Source organism: Mobula hypostoma, chromosome 8, assembly GCF_963921235.1.
Source record: "Mobula hypostoma chromosome 8, sMobHyp1.1, whole genome shotgun sequence".
NCBI lineage: Eukaryota > Metazoa > Chordata > Chondrichthyes > Myliobatiformes > Myliobatidae > Mobula > Mobula hypostoma.
The window spans coordinates 121,841,440-121,862,417 of NC_086104.1; the positions used below are offsets into that span (position 1 = coordinate 121,841,440).

General features: G+C 51.6%; 1 protein-coding gene across 2 annotated transcripts in view; it reads left to right on the forward strand.

Moving 5' to 3' along the window:
- LOC134350238 (antigen WC1.1-like) overlaps window positions 1-20,978 on the forward strand; it is a 72,068-nt gene that overhangs the window by 7,750 nt on the left and 43,340 nt on the right. For both annotated transcript variants that reach the window (XM_063055246.1, XM_063055247.1), the window contains exons 3-12: window positions 1,789-1,857; window positions 5,059-5,379; window positions 6,652-6,735; window positions 7,698-8,021; window positions 11,894-11,911; window positions 13,140-13,262; window positions 14,676-14,774; window positions 15,884-15,952; window positions 20,665-20,736; window positions 20,874-20,933. In XM_063055246.1, the coding sequence (XP_062911316.1) occupies window positions 1,789-1,857; window positions 5,059-5,379; window positions 6,652-6,735; window positions 7,698-8,021; window positions 11,894-11,911; window positions 13,140-13,262; window positions 14,676-14,774; window positions 15,884-15,952; window positions 20,665-20,736; window positions 20,874-20,933 (1,239 nt within the window). The remainder of the gene's footprint in view (window positions 1-1,788; window positions 1,858-5,058; window positions 5,380-6,651; window positions 6,736-7,697; window positions 8,022-11,893; window positions 11,912-13,139; window positions 13,263-14,675; window positions 14,775-15,883; window positions 15,953-20,664; window positions 20,737-20,873; window positions 20,934-20,978) is intronic.

Sequence of the window (20,978 nt, forward strand, 5' to 3'; positions counted from 1 at the left end):
AGCCACATGCATAAAAATTCCTGGTGAACGCAGCAGGCCAGGCAGCATCTATAGGAAGAGGTACAGTCGACATTTTGGGCTGAGACCCTTCATCAGAACTATCTGAAAGAAGGGATAGTAAGAGATTTGAAAATTCAAAGCTCAGATCTGGGACAATTTACAGAGGAAGTCTCTCATAAAACAACAACCATAAAACGGACGACACAGAACAGAGAACATGAAATAATACTCCACGGGAGCAGACCTTTGGCCTGTCATGTTTAATTAAACAAATTAAATTAACTAAACTGTTAAATTAAAATGCCTAACTCAGCTAATTCCTTCTGACTGGTTATTTGTCCCGTTCCCTCCACTCCCTGTGCGTGCCTATCTGAGAACTTCATATACACCTCTATTGTACCTGACTCCACCACCATCGCGGCAGCACATCCCAGTCACCCACTACCCAAGCTGTAATAAAACCTGCCCCACTCATTTTGCACTCTACTATGAGACATTTCAACCTGGGAACAAGATGCCATCTGTCTCATCTCTCCGCCACGCCAGAGAAAACAGCCCAACCTCTCTTTGTAGCTCTTACCCTGTAACCTAGAGGGTATCCTGGTGAACCCCTTCTGCCCCCTCTCCAAAGCCCCCACACCCTCCCTGTAATGGGCTGAGCAGAACTGAATGCAATGCTCACCAGATTTTTATAAAGCTGCAACATAACTTCCAAACTCTTGAAATCAGTGCCTCGACTAATACAGGCAAGTGAGCTATGTGTTTTCTCTACCGCCCCATCAACTTGTGTGAACTTAAGAAACTATTTGTGCACTTCACAAGCGATTTATAAGCACTGCTTAGACCACACTAAGTATTGTGAGCAGTTTCCAACCCAAAGGGTGTTCTGGTATTGGAGAATGTCCAGAGGAGATTAGTGAGAATGAAAGGCTTTACGTATGAAGAGTGTTTGTAGGCTCTGGGCCAGTACTTACCAGAGTTTAGAAGAATGAGGCAGGGGGATCTCATTGAAATCTATTAAATATCGAAAGGCCTAAATAGAGTGGATGTGGAGAGGATATTTCCAATCACAGCCACAAAATAGAAGGATGACCCTTTAGAACAGCGGTGAGGAATGTAGCCAGATGTGAATGTGTGGAATTCATTAGCTGTGGAGGCCAAGTCATTGGGTGTACTTAAGGAAGGGTTCTTGATCAGTAAGGGGGGTTGGTTTAAGATTACAGGGAAAAGGTGAGAGAGTGGGTTTGTTAAGCGGCAGACAGAATTGAATGGGGAGCAGGTTTGATGGGCTGAATGGCAAATACCTTATACCACTCCTATAGCCTGCTCTTCGAGGACTTAAAGGACACTGCCTGTTAACCCACAGGGCATCCTGCTTGTTAACTGTCCAGGGATTCCCCCTTCCAGAAATGGAGGGTGGGGGGAAGGTGAGGCATTGGGATGGAGTTAAATGGGGAAGGAGGGGAGGATGGTCAAGGGGAGGGGAGGAATTACAGGAGGGTTGGGAGTTGAGAAAGGAGGGTGTCACAAAATGGCAATAGGGAGGGAGGGGGTTACATGGCGAAGGAGAGGGAAGTTAGAGGAGGACGATGGGCAAGGAGGTGTTAATGTGGGAAAGAAGTGGGGTTGAGACAGTGGGAGGGAGTTGTGTGGGGAAGGAAAAGGTAGGGAGTGAACGAAGGGCAATGGGAAGGGAGGTAGTTTACGTGGGGGGCTGTTGGGGAGGTTTTTTGTCCTTTGCTCCCTCTCACGAGTGACTGTGTTGCCTCCCCACTCATCTCACTGCAGGCACGCCTGGCATTCTGACTGATGGTAAGATCACCCTGAGTGTGACTACACAGCAAAATGCCAGCGAAGGTAAGGATCTGGGGTGGGTGGGTGGGTGGTGCAAGTGGAAGTGAAATCAAGGAGGGATTGTCTCTCACTATGCTAGTGTAGGTAATGGGGAAGGGTATGTAAAGGGTTAATAGGATAGGAAGGGCATTATGGGCTAGGAGGAAAGGGTTAATGTGGGAGGGTGGGATGCAGGGATGATGATGTGCAGGGATGATGATGGACAGGCTATGAAGGGTTAATGGGCGGGGCTTTCATGGAGTTGATGGGGATGCAGTAATCACACAGGGTTGATGATAGGTTAAATGGGATTAACAGGAATGAGTAACATGGGATTTATGCAGGAGGGAGGGGTGGGAGTAGATGGAGGGGTTACATGGAGTTAACAATGAGGGGCTATGGGGGTTAATTGATGGTATTACGAGGGATTAACAGAGATGGGTTATGTGAGTTTAGCAGAGAGGGATCACAAATGGTTAACAGAGAAGGGTTAAATGGGATTAATGGGAAGGGTTAACAGAGAGGAGTTGCGTGGGGTTAACAGGAACAGGTTATGTAGGGTTAACAGGAAAGGTTTACAAGGGGTTAATGAGGGAAGGGTTTGTGGCATTTTTCAGAGAACTACAGGGTTTAAGATTATGAGGTCACAAGGGGTTAATAGAGAAAGGTTATGTGGTGTTAACTGGGAGAGGTCAACAGAGAGGGACTACATGGGGTTAATGAGGATGCGGTGTTGCACTCGGTGAAGATCGATGATGACAGGGCTTTCACCAGGCCCTTGGACAGAGGGACATTGAGTACAACTGCATGGTTCACTGAAAATGGCAAGCACGTAGACAGAGTGGTGGAAGAGCTTGGCATGCTGCCTGTTCATCATTGGACAGGGCACCGGGTCTCGAAACTGGGATCGTTATGTAAACTGGTTTCTGACTGTCAGATACACCGAGGCAGATGTGCAGAACTGCACGGTACTGTTACGGGTAGTACGACACCTCACAGCACCAGCGGCGGATGTTCAGTTCCCACCAGGGTTGGTGCATTCTCCCCGTAGCTGTATGGATTTCCCCAAGTGCTCTCGTTTTCTCCCAAGTACATTTCAAAGATGTACAGTTACTAAACTGTGGGCCTGCTTTGTTGGTATAGGAAGCTTCGCAACACTTGTGGGCTGCCCCAGCGTATTTTGGACTGCGTTGGTCCCCGGCGCAAAACGAGATATTGCACTTCATGTTTCATTGTGCGTGTGAAAAAAAAACTCATTTTTACCTCTGTAAAACAAAGATAGTGTGAAAAGCAACACACATCAAAGTTGCTGGTGAACGCAGCAGGCCAGGCAGCATCTGTAGGAAGAGGTGCAGTCGACGTTTCAGGCCGAGACCCTTCGTCAGGGTGAAAAGGCTGTCTTGCATACTGTTCATACAGACTGCTTCATTACACAACAGCGGAACAAGGTGAAACAACGACGACGCAGAATAAAGTGTAACAACGAGAGAGGAAGTGCAGTGCAGGTGGACAGTAAGGTGAAAAGGCCACAGCAAGGTAGATTGTGCAGAAAGAGTCCAAATGATTACACTAGACAACCACTCACTAGACTGATGACAGCAGAGGAAAATTGTCCTTGAGCCTGATGGTATGTGGTTTTAGGCTTTCGTACCTTCTGCCCAGTGGGGGGGGGGGGTGGAGAACAGAGAATGTCCAGGGTGGGTCGGGTCTTTGATTATACTGGCTGCTTTACCAAGTTAGAGGGAAGTATAGCCAGAGTCCATGGAGGGGAGGCTGGTTTCCCTGATGTGCCGAGATATGTCCACAGCTCTGCAGTTTCTTGTGGTCACAGGTAGAGCAGTTGTCCTCGTTGTAATTGTACAACATTGTGCCCAGTTTTGCCTACCCTGAAATAGGGAAGATGCCATTATGCTGGACAGAACACAGAGACAGGATACGTGAGTGGATGGTGCTGGGTCTCGAGTGACTGAGTTATGGAGAGAGGTTGAGCAGACTGGGACTTTATACAGTGGGATGTAGGACTCCGATGTATGACCTTACAGAGGTATTTAAAATCATGAGGGGCAGAGACAGGGTGAATGCACATAGTCGTTTACCCCAGGATTCGGAAACCAAGTACTAGAGAGCAGAGATTGAAGATGAGAAGAGATATATCTAATATCTGAGGGGTACTTCACCCAGAGGGTGGTCAGGATGTGGAATAAGTTGACAGAAAAAAGCCATGGAGTCATAGAGCATCACAGCTTAGAAACAGGCCCTTCAGCCCATCTAGTCTGTGCCAGCCCAGTCTTCTGCCTAGTTCCATCTACCAGCACTTGGACCGTATCCCTCCATACCTCCCCGATCCATGTACCTGTCCAAACAGCTCTCAAATGTTACAACTGGACTCTCATCCACCACATCTGCACTCGTTGCACGCTCCTGCCATCCTCTGAATGAAGAAACTCCCCCTCAGGTTCTCGTTAAATATTTAATCTTTCATCTTAAACCTGTGACGAGACCTAGTTTCACACAATCTGACTGGATACAGCCTGCATTTTCCCTGCCTATAGCCTCTCATAATTTTGTACACCTCTGCTAAATCTCCCCTCATTTCCCTCTGCAGCTTTCCCTATAACTCAGCTCCTCAAATGCTGGCAACATCCTTGTAAATATTCTCTGTTCCCTTTCGACCTTATTGATCTCTTTCCTGTAGGCAGCTGACCAAAAATGCACACAAAACTCCATATCCCTCCCCTCCAACATCTTGCACAATCTCAACAGCGGCGGGTACGTTAGCAACATTTTAATGATCGGCTTTATTTGTCTTAAGTGCAGCGAAACATGCAGTGAAAGGCCCCGACCAACACAGTCCACGGGGATTGTACTGGGGGGGAGGCAGCCCACAAGTGTTGCCACGCTTCTGGCACCAACAGAGCAGGCTCACGGCTCACTAACCCCGAGCTGTGTGCCTTTGGAATGTGGGAGGAAACCGGAGCACCCGGAGGAAACCCTCACGGTCACGGGAAGAACTCCTTACAGGCAGTGGCGGGAAGTGCATCCAGGTCACCGGGCTGCAGAGCATCGTGCTAACCGCATATGCTAACAGGTTCACGGATAGGGAAGTTTGGAGGGCTTGGGATGAAAATGCAGCTGATGGGTCGGCATAGATTGGTTGGGCTGAGGAGCCTAATTCCCCGCTGTGTGACTCTAACGCAACGTTCTGTTTCCCCCCTTTCCTGACAGGATCCCTGAGGCTGTTATCACCGGAGAAAAACTGGACGTGCGCGGGAGCAGTGCAGATCTACCTCAACGGGATGTGGGGAAACGTCTGTGATGATCTGTGGGACCTGAAGGATGCCCAAGTAGTGTGCCAGCAGTTGGACTGTGGCTCGGCGAAGGAGGCGGTGAACTCTTCCGCGTTTGGCATCGGCAACAGCACCGACAAAATCTGGCTGAAAAATCTGGAATGCAATGGAGACGAGAAGAATCTGACACAGTGTCCCTATAACACAAGGGACTACGGGAACTGTACTCACAAGGAGGATGCTGGGGTTGTCTGTACTGGTACGTAGTCATAAGGAGCAGTGAGGAGCGAGGGTTGGTTGGGGTGGGGTTGATATGAGGAGTTGGTTCTGAGGCTGGAGGAAGGAGGGATGGTGAAGGGGGAGGGCTGGTGAAGTGGGGGAGTGGCTGTGAGGTGAGTGAAGGGCTGGGATGTCTGAGAGGCAGGGAGGAGGAAAGGGCAGGGAAGGAGGGATTGACATTAGGGAAGGGTGGAGAGGAGGGAGGGGCAATGAGATGTCGGGGGGTGATGAGGTGAATGGACAGGGAAGGAAGGAGGGGCAGGGTAGGAGGGAGCTGAGAGTGATGAGGAGCGAGGGGTGATGAGGTAAGTGAGTGGCTGGGATGAGGGAAGGCAATGACATGAGTGAGGGGCTGGGAGGAGGAAGCAGGGGAGAGAGGCACAGAGAAGGATGGGAGGTATAGTGAGGTAGGGGCTAACAAGATGGAGGGATGGCGAAGGAGGAGAGGTGATAAGCGAGTGCCGAGCTGATGGAGAGGTGGTGATGATGGGCAGTGAGGGAGGGGCAGTGTAGGAGGGAACGCTGTGGGATGGGAGCGAGGAGGGAACGCTGTGGGAGGGGCAGTGAGGAGGGAACCCCGTGAGAGGGATGGTGAGAAGGGGGTGTTGTAAGGAGGTAACACTGTGGGAGGGGGGTGAGGAGGGAACGCTGTGGGAGGGGGTGAGGAGGGAATGCTGTGGGAGGGGGTGAGGAGGGGACATTGTGGAGGGGTGGTGAGGAGGGAACGCTGTGGAAGGGTTAGTGAGGAGGGAACTGTGTAAGGGATGATGTGGAGTGAAACACTGTGGGGGGGGGAGTGAGGAGGGAATGCGGTGGGAGGGGACCGAAAAGGGAACACTGTGGAGGGGTGGTGAGGAGGGAACGCTGTGAGAAGGGGTGAGGAGGGAACGCTGTAGGGGGTTGAGGAGGGAATGCTGTGAGAAGGGGTGAGGAGGGAACGCTGTGGGGGGGTTGAGGAGGGAATGCTGTGAGAAGGGGTCGTTGTGGGGAGGGACAATGAGGAATGAACACTGTGGGGGGATGAGGAGGGAATGCTGTGGGATGGGGTGAGGAGGGAACGCTGTGGGAGGGGGGTGAGGAGTGAAACACTGTGGGAGGATAAGGAGGGAATGTGGTGGGAGGGACAGTGAGGAGGGAATGATGTGAAAGTGGGGTGAGGAGGGAATGTGACGGGGTGAGGAAGGCAGACATGAAGAGTGGCCTTATACCAAACAACACCATGGATGACCAATGCTGAATAATTTCTTTACAGAGGCACCTGTGTCTCAGGTAGAAAAAGCGTTCAACAAGTGTACCTGGAAATACTACTGGGAGAAAGGAGATGACTATTGTATACGTACGTCTGACACCAGGAATGCCTTGGGATGGTGTGGGGGGAGTTTCGCTCTGTGTCTGATTCCGGGAGTGTGTGATGGGACAGTGTGGTGGCAGCTTCACTCTGTGTCTGACCCCATGTGTGTGTGATGGGACAGTGTGGAGGGAGCTTCACTCTGTGTCTCATTCCGGGAGCGTGTGATGGGACAGTGTGGAGGGAGCTTCACTCTGTGTCTGACCCTGGGAGTGTGTGATGGGACAGTATGGAAGGAGCTTCACTCTCTGTCTGACCCCGGGAGTGTGTGATGGGACAGTATGGAGGGGGCTTCACTCTGTGTCCGAGCCCGGGAGTGTGTGATGGGACAGTATGGAAGGAGCTTCACTCTGTGTCTGATCCTGGGAGTGTGTGATGGGACGGTGTGGAGGGAGCTTCACTCTGTGTCCGAGCCCGGGAGTGTGTGATGGGACAGTATGGAAGGAGCTTCACTCTGTGTCTGATCCTGGGAGTGTGTGATGGGACAGTGTGGAGGGAGCTTCACTCTGTGTCTGACCCTGGGAGTGTGTGATGGGACAGTGTGGAGGGAGCTTCACTCTGTGTCTGACCCTGGGGGTGTGTGATGGGACAGTGTAGAGGGAGCTTCACTCTGTGTCTGACCCTGGGAGTGTGTGATGGGACAGTGTGGAGGGAGCTTCACTCTGTGTCTGACCCCGGGAGTGTGTGATGGGATGGTGTGGAGGGAGCTGCACTCTGTGTCTGACCCTGGGAGTGTGTGATGGGACAGTGTGGAGGGAGCTTTACTCTGTGTCTGACCCTGGGAGTGTGTGATGGGACAGTGTGGAGGGAGATTCACTCTGTGTCTGAGCCCGGGAGTGTGTGATGGGACAGTATGGAAGGAGCTTCACTCTGTGTCTGATCCTGGCCGTGATTAATTGGACCACTCGGACACTGACTGACCTTATTTTTCTCCTCCCGCCCTCCACCAGAGCCTAAAGGTTTCCGTTTGGCAGATGGGGAGACCAAATGTGAGGGCCGTGTGGAGATCCTGTACAACGGCTCCTGGGGCACAGTGTGTGACGATGGTTGGGACATCGAGGATGCCAGGGTTGTGTGCAACCAGATGAATTGTAGGGCCCCTATTGAGACCAGCGGCGAGGAGGGAAACCACACAAAAGGAAGTAATACCTCCGCCATCCTCCTCAGTAACGTCCAGTGTCAAGGTGAAGAGACTGTGCTGTGGGGTTGTCGGTCGCCCGATTGGTTGGAGCAAGACTGCCACCACAAGGAGGATGTCTGGGTCAAATGTGGGCGTACGTATCCAGGGGAAGGGTTGTGCTGCTGTGTCTGGGGGCCAGGGGGCTCCTTGTAGCTCCTGAAGGAGGGATCTAACAGTGTCCCACTCCCCGTGGGGAGATCACACGTGTGTCTCTGACTCTGGGAGTGTGTGATGGGACATTCACTCTGTCTCTGACCCTAGGAATGTGTGATGAGGCTGTGCAGGGGGAGATTCACACTGTGTCTGACCCTGGGAGTGTGTGATGGGATGAAGTAGAGGGAGATTCACTCTGTGTCAGACCCTGGGAGTGTGGAATGGTTCAGAGAAGAGGGAAATTCACTCTGTGTCTGACCCTGGGAGTGTGTGATGGGATGAAGTAGAGGGAGATTCACTCTGTGTCAGACCCTGGGAGTGTGGAATGGTTCAGAGAAGAGGGAGATTCACACTGTGTCTGACCCTGGGAGTGTGTGATGGGATGAAGTAGAGGGAGATTCACTCTGTGTCAGACCCTGGGAGTGTGGAATGGTTCAGAGAAGAGGGAGATTCACACTGTGTCTGACCCTGGGAGTGTGTGATGGGATGAAGTAGAGGGAGATTCACTCTGTGTCAGACCCTGGGAGTGTGGAATGGTTCAGAGAAGAGGGAGATTCACACTGTGTCTGACCCTGGGAGTGTGTGATGGGATGAAGTAGAGGGAGATTCACACTGTGTCTGACCCTGGGAGTGTGTGATGGTTCAGAGAAGAGGGAGATTCACACTGTGTCTGACCCTGGGAGTGTGTAATGGTTCAGAGAAGAGGGAGATTCACACTGTGTCTGACCCTGGGAGTGTGTGATGGGATGAAGTAGAGGGAGATTCACACTGTGTCTGACCCTGGGAGTGTGTGATGGGATGAAGTAGAGGGAGATTCACTCTGTGTCTGACCCTAGGAATGTGTGATGAGGCTGTGCAGGGGGAGATTCACTCCGTGTCTGACCCTGGGAGTGTGTAATGGTTCAGAGAAGAGGGAGATTCACACTGTGTCTGACCCTGGGAGTGTGTGATGGGATGAAGTAGAGGGAGATTCACTCTGTGTCAGACCCTGGGAGTGTGGAATGGTTCAGAGAAGAGGGAAATTCACTCTGTCTGACTCCCAGGGTGTGTGATGGGATGGAGTAAAGGGAGATTCACTCTGTCTGACCGTGGGAGTGTGTGATGGGACTCTGTAGACCCTGTGTCCGACCTCAGAAGTGAATCTGCCCCTACACACACTCCCAAGGTCCGACACAATGGAGCTTCACTGCATCCCGAAACCTCTCAACCAGCTGATCTATCTGTACACCTCCTTTTCACATTCCATGGTTCAACCAATGACAATGGCGTTTCTCCGCATATAGACTGCACAGAACAGGAACAGGCCCTTCTGCGCACAATGTTGTGCCAAACTAATTAAACGTTGAATTACATGCCTAATTAAACCATTCCCTTCTGCCTACACAACTTCCACGTCCTACAATTCTCTGCACACTGATGTGTCTAAGAGCCATAAGCACCTCTTCTGTGCCTTGCTCCACCAGAGCCCTTGGCAGGACACTCCAGGCAGTCACCACTCTGTATAAAGAAATTTGCTGGGCACATCTTTAAACTTTACCCCCTAACCTTAAATGCGTGCCCGTTTGCATAGACATTTCAACAATGGGAAAGGGTACCGGCTGTCTACTCTATTGAAGCTATAATTTTTTAAACAGTCAAGCTTTCGGGCTGAGACCCTGCATTAGGACTGGAAAGGCAAAGGGCAGAATGCAAAACTGGCTCCTCTCCTCAGTCTCAGCTAGTCCAGAGAAAACAAGCTTGTCTGATCTCTCCTTACAGCCCATGCCCTCCAATCCAAAGTTCAAAGCAAACTTACCATCAAAGTACATATATGTCACCAATAAATACCCGGAGATTCATTTTCTAGCAGGCATTCACAGGAAAACAAAGAAATAAACAAACAAAAGAATCAACGAGAAACTAAACAGAAACAAAGACTGACAAACAACTGATGTTCAAAAGACAGACTTTGCATAAATAAATAACTTGGTAAATTAATAAATAATACTGGGAACATAAGTGAGTCCATAGGTTGTAGCATCAGTTCAGAGTTGAGGTGAGTGAAGTTATCCACACTGGTTCAGGAGGTCCACACAACATCCTGAGCTGAATGGCCTGGACTGACGCATTGGTAATCTTTTTCCAATGTTCTACAGATTCAGGATCAGTTCCTGTGGATTGGAGGGTGGCTAATGTTGTCCCTCTCTTCAAGAAGGGAGGAAGAGAGAAAACAGGGAATTATAGACCGGTTAGGCTGACGTTGGTGGTGGGAAAGATGCTGGAGTCAATTATAAAAGATGAAATTACGACACATCTGGATAGCAGTAACAGGATTGGTCCGAATCAGCATGGATTTACAAAGGGGAAACCGTGCTTGACTAATCTTCTGGAATTTTTTGAGGATGTAACTATGAAAATGGACAAGGGAGAGCCAGTGGATGTAGTGTCCCTGGACTTTCAGAAAGCCTTTAATAAAGTCCCACATAAGAGATTAGTGGGCAAAATTAGGGCACATGGTATTGGGGGCAGAGTACTGACATGGATTGAAAATTGGCTGGCTGACAGAAAACAAAGAGTAGCGATTAACGGGTCCCTTTCGGAATGGCAGGCGGTGACCAGGGGGGTACCGCAGGGTTCAGTGCTGGGACCGCAGCTGTTTACAATATATATTAATGATTTAGATGAGGGAATTAAAAGTAACATTAGCAAGTTTGCCGATGAAACAAAGCTGGGTGGCAGTGTGAAATGTGAGGAGGTTGTTATGAGAATGCAGGGTGACTTGGACAGGCTGGGTGAGTGGGCAGATGCATGGTAGATGCAGTTTAATGTGGATAAATGTGAGGTTATCCACTTTGGTGGTAAGAACAGGAAGGCAGATTATTATCTAAATGGAGTCAAGTTAGGAAAAGGGGAAGTACAAGATCTAAGTGTTCTTGTACATCAGTCACTGAAAGCAAGCATGCAAGTACAGCAGGCAGTGAAGAAAGCTAATGGCATGCTGGCCTTCATAACAAGGGGAATTGAGTATAAGAGCAAAGAGGTCCTTCTGCAGCTGTACAGGGCCCTGGTGAGACCACACCTGGAGTACTGTGTGCAGTTTTGGTCTCCAAATTTGAGGAAGGACATTCTTGCTATTGAGGGAGTGCAGCGTAGGTTCACAAGGCTAATTCCCAGGATGGCGGGACTGTCATATGTAGAAAGATTGGAGTGACTGGGCTTGTATACTTGGAATTTAGAAGGCTGAGAGGGGATCTTATTGAAACATATAAGATTATTAAGGGATTGGACATGCTGGAGGCAGGAAGCATGTTCCGGCTGATGGGTGAATCCAGAACCAAAGGCCACAGTTTAAGAATAAGGGGTAGGCCATTTAGAACGGAGTTGAGGAAAACCTTTTTCACCCAGAGAGTGGTGGATATATGGAATGCTCTGCCCCAGAAGGCTGTGGAGGCCAAGTCTCTGGATGCTTTCAAGAAAGAGATGGATAGAGCTCTTAAAGATAACAGAATCCAAGGTTATGGGGATAAGGCAGGATCTGGATACTGATTGTGGATGATCAGCCATGATCACAGTGAATGGCGGTGCTGGCTCGAAGGGCCGAATGGCCTACTCCTGCACCTATTGTCTATTGGCTTTTCTATGTTCTACGTTCAGTATAGCTCTAACTCAACACAACATACAGTAACTGGTCAGAAAGTTTTAAGGTGGATTCCATACAGATTTGGTGTCACTGTTACAAAATTTTACTGTTTCACGGTCATTTTTTTTAACTCCTTCTGGTTACACCTAAGTTCGTTTGTATGGGGTGTCTGACACTGTTATTTTGTTTTACAGCCCCTATTGATTTGCCAGGTGAGTTCAATTACTAACCTGAGGGGCTTCACTCTGCACCATGCGACGGGGTGAGGAGGGAGCACTGTGGGAGGGGGCAGTGAGGAGGAAGTAGCCGCTGTAGGAGGAGATGAGGAGGGAATGCCGTGAGAGGGGGTGAGGTAGGAATGCTATGGGAGGGTCAGTGAGGAGGGAATGCTGTGGGAGGGGGTGAGGTGGGAATGCTATGGGAGGGTCAGTGAGGAGGGAATGCTGTGGGAGGGGGTGAGGTAGGAATGCTATGGGAGGGTCAGTCAGGAGGGAATGCTGTGGGAGGGGGTGAGGTGGGAATGCTATGGGAGGGTCAGTGAGGAGGGAATGCTGTGGGAGGGGGTGAGGTGGGAGCACTGTGGGAGGGGCAGTGAGGACGGAGCACATTGAGAAAGGCAGTGAAGGGATATAGCTTTTCCCAGGTATCCTGGGACCGACATTGACCCTCACTGGCTGTGGAACATGGGAAGGGAATGGGGTTCTGTCTGCTGTCTCTCCCTGCCCCCATCCCTCTCCCTCTATTTCTTCCTCATCTCTCCCTTTTTCTTTCCACCACCTTCTCTCTCTCCGTGTCCTCTCAACCCACTTTCCATCTCCCTGTATCTCGCCCATCTCCTTTCCCCCTCCACCTAACTTACCGCCTCTCTCTAGCTCCCTTTCTTCCTCTCGAATATCTCTCCCTCCTCTACCTCTTTCCCCTCCCCATCTCTCTTCTTTACTCCCTCCATTACCCCTCTCTCCATCACTCCCATGCTCCCCCTTACTTCCCCACCCATCCCAGCTCTTTCTTTCTCCTCTAATCTCTCTTCCTCCCTCTCCCTTCTCCCCTCCTTCTCTTTCTCAACTTCCCCTCTCCAACTCTTCCCCCTCATTTCTCTCCCTCTCTCTCTCCCCTTCCCCTCACTCTCTCTCGCCCCTCCCCACTCTCTGCTTCTGTCTTCACCCCCTCATTCTCTCCCCTCCCCTTTCACTCTTTCTCCTCTCTTCTCCCTTCTCACTCTGTCTTCTCCTTTCTCTCTCTCTTCTCCCCCTTGCACTTTCTCATCTTTCTCTCATCACCCTCTTTCTTCTCCTCAATCCCTCTCTTCTCCCCCTCACTCACTCTCTCTTCTCTCCTTCACTCTTCTCCCCCTCTCCTTCTCTCCCTCCCTTCATTTCTCCCCTTCTGCCCCCTCCCCATCTCTCTTACTGCCCTGAATCTGCTGTCTCTCCACTGCAGGATACAACCCACTGCGTGATGATTTCGTGGCAGTGATGATCAGCATCGCACTGACTGTCCTCCTGATCATCGTCACCAGTCTCCTTGTCTACCAGATCCGCAGGAAAGACGAGATCCCGCTGGGTAAGGTGGCAGCGGATTTCGGATCAGCCATCTCCCCTTGAGCCCCTCCGTATGTGCTGGGAGGGGGAATTCTCTTCCGGGGCTCTGATTTATGCACCCTGCCTCCTCAATTCCCCCCCCCCCCCACACTGATGGTCTAACCTCTGTCACTGTCAGTGGGATCTTGCTGTGTACACATCTCTGCACACACGCAGTTCCCATGATTGGTTGCGTTGCTCTGATTTTGTGTGTAGGGGGGTGGACGGGGAACAGTTGTTGTGTTTCCAGGGGAACAGTGAAGTGGGTAAGCTGGGATGGAGGGGTTGAGGTTCAGGGGACAATGTCGGGGTGTCTCAGTCCCACTCCTTTTCCTCTGCTACATACTCACCACTCTCGCCTCCTCTTCTTCTTCCCCACCTCTCCCCACTCTGTCATTCTCCTCCCTCTACCCTTCTCACTATTCTTGCTCCCCTCCCTCTTCACATCCATACCCACCCCTTTCTGTATATCTCCCTCAACTCCCTTCACCCCATTCCTCTACCTCTCTCCCTCTCCACACATTCTCCCCTTCTCTTCTTCCTCCTCTCTGCATATCCTCCCCTCTCTCCCTGTCTATCCCTACCCATCGCCTCTCTCCCTGACCCTTCCCCCTCCCCCCTTTCACTCTCTCCCTCCTTGTTTACCCTTTCTCTTTCCTCTCTCCATCTCCCTTCCTTTCTCCCTCAACTCATCTCACTCCTCTCACCCCTTGCTCGCACTCTATCCTCTCCCCCACCCTCACTCTTCCCTTCCCTTCCTCCACGCTCTCAGCCTCAACTCCCCCTCCCTCCCCCCTCCATCTCCCACTCCATCACCTCTCCTCCTCTCTCGTCTCACTTCTGACCTGGTGCCTTTCCCATCCTCAATTTTCTCCCCTCTCTTTCTCCCCCTCCCTCTCCTTCCCTGTCCCTCCCTCACCCTCTCCCTCTCTCATAACCACACTCTCCCTCCTCTTTCCCTTTTCTCTCCCCTTATCTATCCCCCCTCTAATCCACTTCACTCTCTCTCCACCCTCCACACCTCCTCCCCCACCCTCCAGTCATCCTCCCAATCCTCTCCTCGTCCTCCCCCACTCCCCATCCTCCAACCCCCTTTGCCCCTCGCCCCCACCCTCCCAACAGAGCACAGGAGGCACCCTGTTCCCCACAATACCAATTCTGCCACACCAACACCCATGCAACGTCCCACTCCTCCTCCCACATCCTCTTATCCGGGATTTGGGGTGCAGTGGGTGGTGTTTGTCAGAGGAAGAGGCAGCCTTGATGGTGGTGGTGGGGGGGAAGAGGATAGAGAGTGTGGAGGGTTCCTGGGGAAAAGGGTGGAAGGTGGAGGGGGGAGACAGCAGGAAGGGGGAGGAGAGGGTCTGGTCCCACCCATGGTCTCCTGTCTCTGCAGAGTACTATGGCCACAGGCTGGGCCCCGGTGACTATGGCATTTACGAGGACATTGACTACGCTGGAGTGAAACGTCTCTCGCAAATTTCCCACGTATCAGGTATGGGGTCTTCCACCTCCCCGGGAGGGGGTGAGGAGGGAACGCTCTGGGAGAGGGTGAGGAGGGAGTGCTGTGGGGGGGGGGAGGGAGTGCTGTGGGAGGGAGTGAGGAGGGAGCGCTCTGGGAGGGGGTGAGGTGGGAGCAATGTGGGATGGGGTGGAGCGAATGGTGTGGGAGGGGATGAGGAGGGAGTGCCGTGGGAGGGGTGGTGAGGAGGGAGCTCTGTGGGAGGGGGTGAGGCGGGCACTATGGGAGGGGGTGAAAAGAGAACGCTCTGGGAGGGGGTGAGGAGGGAGCACTGTTGGAGGGCCTGAGGGGGAGTGCTCTGGGAAGGGGTGAGGAGGGAGCGCTCTGGGAACAGACGAGGAGGGAGCATTGTGGGAAGTGGTGAGGAGGGAACGCTGTGGGGGGGCGGTGAGGAGGGAGCGCTGTGGGAGGGGGTGAGGTGGGAGCAATGTGGGATGGTGAGGAGGGAGTGCTGTGGGAGGAGGTGAGGAGGGAGTGCTGTGGGGGGAGGAGGAGGGAGTGCTGTGGCAGGGAGGAGGGAGTGCTGTGGGAGGGAGTGAGGAGGGAGCGCTCTGGGAGGGGGTGAGGTGGGAGCAATGTGGGATGGGGTGGAGCGAATGGTGTGGGAGGGGATGAGGAGGGAGTGCCGTGGGAGGGGTGGTGAGGAGGGAGCTCTGTGGGAGGGGGTGAGGCGGGCACTATGGGAGGGGGTGAAAAGAGAACGCTCTGGGAGGGGGTGAGGAGGGAGCACTGTTGGAGGGCCTGAGGGGGAGTGCTCTGGGAAGGGGTGAGGAGGGAGCGCTCTGGGAACAGACGAGGAGGGAGCATTGTGGGAAGTGGTGAGGAGGGAATGCTGTGGGGGGGCGGTGAGGAGGGAGCGCTGTGGGGACGGTGAGGATGTTCTCCTCAGGATCAAGAAGTACCCCTCACCTCATCCAGACCCATCCAGAGCGAGCGTCCATTACTCCCCCCTCGCTGGGATGAGCTGGTGTTTGTAAATCTCCAGTTGAGATTCCTCCCGAAGGCACCCTGCAATGCCCCCTTGTGATGCCACCCCCCCCCCATCCCTGTGTCTAACACATCTCCTCTTGTCTCCTGTCTAGAGGCCGAAAGTTCGCTCGGAGAGGGAGAATACTATGCAGATATAGATGGAGAGAAAGGGAGCCTCAAGGGTAGGTGTCATGGCAGTCAGTGGCTGCAGTCTACACTACGCACGATAGTCCACTCACCTGGGCTACTTCAACAGTCCCCCACTTACCACCCTCTCAACTGTCCCTACACCCCCGACCTGTCTCTGTGACGCCTTCTTGTCCCTACATCCCCTCTCTGTCTCTGTGACACCTTATGGTCAGTACAACCCTCCCCATCTCTGTAACCCTCTCCAGCCCTGACAACCCTCCCCATCTCCTTAACACCTTCTGGCCCATACATCCCTCTCCGTCTCTGTAACACCTTCTGGCCTGTACACCCCTCCCCATATCTGTAATACCTAGTAGCCTGTACACCCCTCTCTGTCTCTGTACCCTCTTCAGCCCCTACACCCCTCCCCATCTCTGTGACCCCCTACGGCCCTATATCCCACCCCATCAATGAAACCCCCTCTGGTCCGTACACCCCTCCCCATCTCTGTGACTCCCTCCCGCACCTCTGTGTGATACCTCTCTCCATTTCTGTTCTCCTGGGCAATGAGTGGCTACTGACCAATCTGTCTCTCGTTCTGCAGATGGATACAATGATGTGGATACCGGTGACTGTGTACCTCTGAGGACCACAGGCTCACGTGGGGATGGGGAGAGTGGTACCCGAGGGTCAACGGCAAGGGAGGGAGATTATCAGAGAGGGGAACTATTCCCACAGGATTGCTCCAACAGCAGAAAGAAATGTTGAGGGTGGAAGCTTATGGTAGCAAGTGACACATGGATTACTGGAGTGGGGGACGATGTAGAGTACTGTCAAAAGATACAGCTACCCGCAGCATGGCACTTTTTCCTCGCTACTGACCCCCCTGCAGTGCCCTTGCCACCCCTCCCACAGTGCAGACTCCCTCTCGCAGTGCTCCCTTCTCACCGCCACCCCTCCCACAGTGCAGACTCCCTCTCGCAGTGCTCCCTTCTCACCGCCACCCCTCCCACAGTGCAGACTCCCTCTCGCAGTGCTCCCTTCTCACCGCCACCCCTTGCGAGTGCTCCCTCCTTGCGACGCCACCCCACCTGCAGCATTTCCCCCACCCCCCCCCGGCCACCCATTTTGAAGTTCTCTCTCCTCACTGCCCCTCCTACAGCGCCCCCTCCTCACCACCTCGCCCTCAGCATTTCCTCCTTTCTGCCCCCTCCTCAGCGCCCCTCCCACAGCTCCCCCTGTCCTGCCACCCCTCCCGCAGTGCTCCTTCCCCGTTCCCTGTTGTTTGCCAGTCTTTTACTTTTTATGTATAGTTTTTCATAAGACTCTATTTATTTCCTTTTTTTCCTGTAAATGTCTATAAGAAAGTGTATGATAAGATACAGTACGGAGTACTTAATTTGAATTTTGAACCAGGTGGGACTTCAGGCTTCTGTACATCCTTTCCGATGGTAGCTGTAGGAAGATGGCACAGCCCGGATCTTGGGGATCTTAGATGTTGGTTTCTTGTGGCAGCACGACCTGTAGTTGCTATTGATGGTGAAGAGGGATGTTCTGTGATGTATTGATGGGGGGAGAGGGATGTTCTGTGATGTATTGATGGGGAAGAGGAATGTTCTTTGAAGTATTGATGGGGGGAGAGGGATGTTCTGTGATGCATTGATGGGGAAGAGGGTTGTTCTTTGAAGTATTGATGGGGGAGAGGGATGTTCTGTGATGTATTGATGGGGAAAAGAGGGATGTCCTGTGATGTATTGATGGGGAAGAGGGATGTTCTGTGATGTATTGATGGGGAAGAGGGATGTTCTTTGAAGTATTGATGGGGGGAGAGGGATGTTCTGTGATGTATTGATGGGGGGAGAGAGATGTTCTGTGATGTATTGATGGGGAAGAGGAATGTTCTTTGAAGTATTGATGGGGGGAGAGGGATGTTCTGTGATGCATTGATGGGGAAGAGGGTTGTTCTTTGAAGTATTGATGGGGGAGAGGGATGTTCTGTGATGTATTGATGGGGAAAAGAGGGATGTCCTGTGATGTATTGATGGGGAAGAGGGATGTTCTGTGATGTATTGATGGGGAAGAGGGATGTTCTTTGAAGTATTGATGGGGGGAGAGGGATGTTCTGTGATGTATTGATGGGGAAGAGGGATGTCCTGTGATGTATTGATGGGGGGAGAGGGATGTTCTGTGATGTATTGATGGGGAAGAAGGATGTTCTGTGATGTATTGATGGGGAAGAGGGATGTTCTTTGAAGTATTGATGGGGGGAGAGGGATGTTCTGTGATGTATTGATGGGGAAGAGGGATGTCCTGTGATGTATTGATGGGGGGAGAGGGATGTTCTGTGATGTATTGATGGGGAAGAGGGATGTCCTGTGATGTATTGATGGGGGGAGAGGGATGTTCTGTGATGTATTGATGGGGAAGAGGGATGTCCTGTGATGTATTGATGGTGAAGAGGGATGTTCTGTGATGTATTGATGGGGAAGAAGGATGTTCTTTGAAGTATTGATGGGGGGAGAGGGATGTTCTGTGATGTATTGATGGGGAAGAGGGATGTCCTGTGATGTATTGATGGGGAAGAGGGATGTTCTGTGATGTATTGATGGGGAAGAGGGATGTTCTTTGAAGTATTGATGGGGGGAGAGGGATGTTCTGTGATGTATTGATGGGGAAGAGGGATGTCCTGTGATGTATTGATGGGGGGAGAGGGATGTTCTGTGATGTATTGATGGGGAAAAGAGGGATGTCCTGTGATGTATTGATGGTGAAGAGGGATGTTCTGTGATGTATTGATGGGGAAGAGGGATGTTCTTTGAAGTATTGATGGGGGGAGAGGGATGTTCTGTGATGTACTGGGCTGAGCCCATCACTCTCTGCAGCTTCTTACGTTGTTGTACAGTTCAACTGCTGTACCGGACCATAGAAACATAGAAAACCTGCAGCACAATACAGGCCCTTCGGCCCACAAAGTTGTGCTGAACATGTCCCTACCTTAGAAATTACTAGGCTTACCCATAGCCCTCCATTTTTCTAAGGTCCATGTACCTATCCAAAAGTCTCTTAAAAGACCCTATCGTATCTGCCTCCACCACTGTTGCCGGCAGCCCATTCCACGCACTCACCACTCCCTGAGTAAAATACTTACCCCTGACATCTCCTCTCTACCTACTCCCCAGCACCTTAAACCTGTGTCCTCTTATAGCAACTATTTCAGCCCTGGGAAAAAGCCTCTGTCTATCCACACGATCAATGGATAGCCAACATCTTTGTAAACCTCCTCTGCACCCTTTCTATGGCTTCCACATCCTTCCTGTAGTGAGACGACTAGAACTGAGCACAGTATTCCAAGTGGGGTCTGACCGGGGTCCTATATAGCTGCAACATTACCTCTTGGCTCCTAAATTCAATTCCACGATTGATAAAGGCCAATACACTGTATGCCTTCTTAACCACAAAGTCAACCTGCGCAGCTGCTTTGAGCGTCCTATGGACTCAAACACCATGATGCAACCAGTCAGAAGTTTGGGTTTCGGCCTGAAATGTCAACTGTACTCTTCTCCATAGCTGCTGCCTGGCCTGCTGAGTTCCTCCAGCATCTTGTGCGTGTTGCTCTGAAGTTTGTAAAAGTTTGTTAGAGCGTTTGGTGACAGGTTGAACCTCCTTAACCTCCCGAGAAAGCAAAGACGCAGGGGTGCCTTCCCTGTGTGTGCTGGGTCAGGTCACAGGTCACAGGTCACAGGTGTGACAGGTCACCCGGGATGTGAACGCCCAGGTATTTAAGGGATATAGATCAGTTGCAAATATCGATGGAGAAGTAGCAGACGAAGTTGAATCTGGGTAAGAGTGAGATGTTGCACTTCAGAAGGTCAAATATAAGGAGAAAGTAAGAGTTAATGACAGGACCATGCCAGCAGTGATGTGCAGAGGGATCTTGGGGTCCAAGTTCACAGTTCCCTGAATGTGGACATGCAAGTATGTAAAGTGGTAAGAATGGTATTTGGCTTGCTTGTCTTCATCTGTTGGGGTGTTAAGTACCAGAATCAAGATGTCACATTACAGCTGTACAAAACTTCAGTCATGTCACACTTAAAGCATTGTAGGCAGTTCTGGTCAGCCTATTACAGGGTAGGGGATGGTGTTCTATGGAGGGCAACAGATGGGGAAGCAGTTATATGGAGGGGAATGGATAAAGGGGGGAGATACGAGGAGGAGACTGGGTAGAGGAGAGGAGGAACAAATGAGTTGGGAGTGACATGGATGGAAATTTCCTGGGGAGAGAGTAACATGGAGGGAATGGATGGGAAGGAGGGAATGGTTTGGGAAGGAAGTTATATGGATGGATTGCATAGCAGAAGGGAGGGAATTGATTGAGGAAGTTGCTGGGTGGAGAGGATGGATGAGGAGGGTGTTACATAGATGGGAATGGATTGGGAAAAGATTTACATGATGGGTATGGGATGGAGGAGTTACATGGGTGGGAATGGGATAGGGAAGGAGTTACGTAGATGGAATGGGATGGGGAAGGAGTTACGTGGGTGGGAATAGGATGGGGATGGAGTTACATGGATGAAAATGGGATGGGGAAAAAGTTAAGTAGTTGGGAATAGGAATGGGAAGGGAGTTACGTAGACAGGAATAGGATCAAGAAGGGGAAACACGGAGGACACACAGCTGGAAGGGGGGATTAACTCCAGGCTGGTGATGGATGAGTGATGGAGTTGGCTGCAGATCCAATACTCTGATATCCTTGCATTCCCAACAGGAAGCCTGGGCCTTCGGAAGGAGTACTACGATGACGTGGAGGGCAATGACATGGAAATGCAAGAAGTAAACGGTGAGCATTGACCACCCATGGGAGGGGAAGGGGGGGTGGTATGGGTGGTTGTGTGCAGTGGGAGTCACTGGGACAAAGGTGAGGAAAGGTTCGACTCAGGAATTGGACTAACCCCTCATCATCTCATCTACCTGCAGGAGGCGGTAAGGAGGGCTATGATGATATTGGATCTCCCACTGAACCCAAACAGAAATCAGGTGATGTTCTAACAGTGTGTGATGGGACAGTGTGGAGGGAGATTT